Source organism: Hipposideros armiger, unplaced genomic scaffold (genome assembly GCF_001890085.2).
Source record: "Hipposideros armiger isolate ML-2016 unplaced genomic scaffold, ASM189008v1 scaffold_466, whole genome shotgun sequence".
NCBI classification, from domain to species: Eukaryota; Metazoa; Chordata; class Mammalia; order Chiroptera; family Hipposideridae; genus Hipposideros; species Hipposideros armiger.
Window position 1 is genome coordinate 277,245 of NW_017731816.1, and position 3,189 is coordinate 280,433.

A 3,189-nucleotide genomic window follows, 5' to 3' on the forward strand; every position below is an offset into this window, starting at 1 on the left:
ATTGACTACATTACTGGTTTCTGTATTTCCTATACTATACTTTCAATCATTATTTTAGGATGTACTCTTTCCACTTATAAAAAAGTTTGCTGTATGCATGTTATGCTGGCAGCAGTCTCACACTTCTCATGTTTACACTGTCTCTTGATTGCATCATTTTCTCTTGTGCTTGATTTAATATTGTGTTGTTTTATAAATTTAGTTTAGCCTAAGTATACAGTGTCTATAAAATCTACAATAGTGCACAGTAATGCCCTAAACCATCACATTTACTCACAACTCACTCACTGACTCACCCTGCAACCTCCATTTATGGTACGCGCCCTATACAGGTGTACCATTTTTCCTTCTATACTGTATTTTACTGTACTTTTTCTATCTTTAGATACACAAATACCTACTATTGTGTTACAGTTACCTACAGTATTCAGTACAGTAACATGCTGTACAGGCTTGTAGCCCAGGAACAACAGGCTATACCATACAGCCTAGGTGTGTGGTAGGCTACACCACCTAGGTGTGTGTGAGTGCACTCAGTGACATTCCCACAATGACGGAATCGTCTAACAACACATTTCTCAGAATGTGTCCCTGTGGTTAAGCGACACAGGGTTGTAACTGGGAACTTTAACATCTGTGATCCCCAAATCTCTCAGGAATGAGAACTGCTCAGGTGGGGAGAGCCAAGAGTCAGAGATTTATAGAATCCTAAAGGAAGTGTTTAGAGTTCAAATCAGAGGTCCAGTTCTGTAAAAATCAGGGGAACCCAGACAATGATGTAAATAAAACTGGTCCATGGTACATGGGGGTCAGCACCAAAGTGGGCACAGGAACTAGACCTCTTCCAGACCAATTATATGGAAGATCTAATCCACAAAAACACACACACAGTCCCACAGCACAAAAAGCATCTTTTCCTCATTGTATAATTGCACAATTTTTACAAGAAGTAAAAAAATAAACATTTTATTGGTCTGAATTTGAGAATTCACACATAAACACATAAATGGACAAATATAAATACATAAATAGTGATTGGGTGGCAATAAGTTAACAAAAATGGCTGATGCACAAATAATATCTAAGGTGCTGGGACAGATTCCAGGTGGGTCTCAGTGTCAGACACACAGGTCTCCATTGGCGACACATTTCAGGTCCAAGGTGAGGAGGCGGAAGAGGTTGAATGTGACAGAGGCTTTGAGGCAGTCAGGGGACTCCTGTGGGGAGAAAGGGACAGGTCAGTGGCTCCCATGTCTAGGATCCCAGTTGTCCCCAGACATCAGTTTCTTCTTCCTGGTTGCTCACCTTCTTCTGGGCCTCCTGAAGCCGGTGTAGCCACTGGCGTAGGTGGCCCTGGGGCCTGGGGCCTGCTGTGGGCTGAGCTGGGACCTGTGGGCAGAGGAGGGTGGTGTGTGAGGCAGGGCCCAGAACAGACAGGGACATACTGATGGTCAGAGCCCACAGACATGGACCGGTGCCCCGAGCACTCACACAGTCCTGAAGCTTGGAGTGGATATAGCGCAGTGTGCAGAGGGGCTGGTCCAGGATGTCCCCCAGGGTCGAATTAGCCACAGTCGCCAACACCTTCAGCGTCAGGGCCAGCTCAGCCTCCAAGGCTACAGGACGCTCCGACACCTGAGGAGGGGAGACGGAAGACAGGTGAGAGTTGTACATGAGAGAGAACAGGTGAAGAGGGAAAGGTGAGGAGGATCCTCGAAGGGACAGGTGAAGGTGAAAGTCAGGGGATAGGTGAGAGTGCGCAGCCAGCGTGGGCGGGTGAGGGAATGAGGTCAGGGGGACGGGTGGGGAGGGCAAGACACAGGGACAAGTGACAAAGAACAGGTGAAGGAGCCACCGAAGAAGCCAGAGGTGGGGCCAGGTGAGGGCAGCGCTGGGCCTGACTCTCCCAACTCACCTGCAGCTGCCTCAGGTCCCGGGTCCTGGGGAATGGGTGGGAGCTGCAGCTCCAGTTCCTCAGCAACAGCAACTCTTCCTGGAAAGAAAGGGCAGGGGTCAGGCCACAGCCCAAGGGCTGGAGGTGAGACCACTACAGGGGGAATAGAGGATGGCTAAAAACACGAGGAGGGGAGGCTAACTTTGAAATAAGTGGGAGAGGCATCTCCACTGCAAAAGCACATGAGTCAGCCCACTGCAGCAACAGCAGGACCTAGTCCACTGTGGGAAGGGTGGAGGTTGGCCCCGTGAAGGAAAAGAGCTGGTCCACCTTCAGTGGAGTGTAGCATGGTAGCCCACAGAGGGAGGGTGGAGGTTAGCCCACAGCAGGTGGGGCAGTGGGGAGACTCACCAAGGCATCCTTGGCCCTCCTGAAGACCTTCACCTCTTCTGGATGCAGAGACTTGAACTGGGCCATGTGGCAGCCCCTTGCACCTGGGAGGGGCTTGGGGACAGGAACTGCCCCTGTGCTGGTCAGCACCGTGGTCAGCAGCATCAGCAGCAGCATGCAACCTGTGGCCATGTCTGCGTTATGGAAAGGTAGACAGATGAGGGGATGGAGAGCATGAGCGGCTGAGGGTGGGGGCAGTGGGGAGGTGAGGGTCATGGAGAATGATGTGGGGGCTCACCCAGCTTCATTCTGGTCTCTGGTCTCTGTCAGCAGATGGGGATCCAAGTGTCCACTGGGAGGCTGTCACCTGGGTCTCTCACTCAGTCTTGTTTGGTTTCTGACTCAAGTCTCCTCTTCTGTGTCTCAGCCCACTGCTATGTCTGTATCAATGAACTACAAAGTTTGTTTGCCTGAGCTCCATCCATGCTGCAGCTTTTATCCTGGTAGTGGGGGCAATCCCAGGCTGACGTGGGAAAAGTGAAAATAATTCATCTGCCACCAGGGGAGGCGCCAAGCTGGGGAAGCCCATGCAGGGCAGGGCCACGAGCCAGGTGAGCAACCAGAGCGAAAGAGAAACTGACACAGATTCTTGTTCGCCAACAGGAGGCGAGATCCCCACATGAGTCCTCAGGATAGCGGCAGCTTCCACCCCACAAAAAGGTCTAAAGCCAAACTGAGTGAGGAGGAAGCACGGGGACTTGCCTTTCTGCAGGATGCCCCAGTGCGGGGAGAGCAGGGGAAAGGCACACCTGGGGGTGTTGCCACGAAGAACTGCAACTTCCAAGAGGGAGGCTTTTCAGGGGAGGGGAGAAGACCCAGGGAGAAGGCTGCGGGGGTGGGGTGGG

General features: G+C 51.6%; 1 protein-coding gene across 1 annotated transcript; it reads right to left on the reverse strand.

The window, feature by feature from the left end:
- Positions 1-1,118: 1,118 nt before the first annotated feature.
- LOC109395355 (interferon lambda-3-like) lies at positions 1,119-2,476 on the reverse strand. Its single transcript, XM_019666264.1, has 5 exons — positions 2,306-2,476; positions 1,916-1,993; positions 1,492-1,635; positions 1,306-1,389; positions 1,119-1,217 (listed from the first exon to the last, which is right to left on the reverse strand). The coding sequence occupies exons 1-5, from the start codon at positions 2,474-2,476 to the stop codon at positions 1,119-1,121; spliced, it is 576 nt and encodes a 191-aa protein (XP_019521809.1).
- Positions 2,477-3,189: the final 713 nt, after the last annotated feature.

Bases quoted from the DNA above. Each gene is read 5' to 3' on its own strand.
- LOC109395355 (XM_019666264.1), bottom strand. From the start codon at position 2,476: ATGGCCACAGGTTGCATGCTGCTGCTGATGCTGCTGACCACGGTGCTG. The intron at 1,994-2,305 runs GTGAGTCTCCCC...CTTTCTTTCCAG, and splicing joins GGAGGGCCAAGGATGCCTTG to GAAGAGTTGCTGTTGCTGAG. The intron at 1,390-1,491 runs GTGAGTGCTCGG...CTCTGCCCACAG, and splicing joins ACTCCAAGCTTCAGGACTGT to GTCCCAGCTCAGCCCACAGC.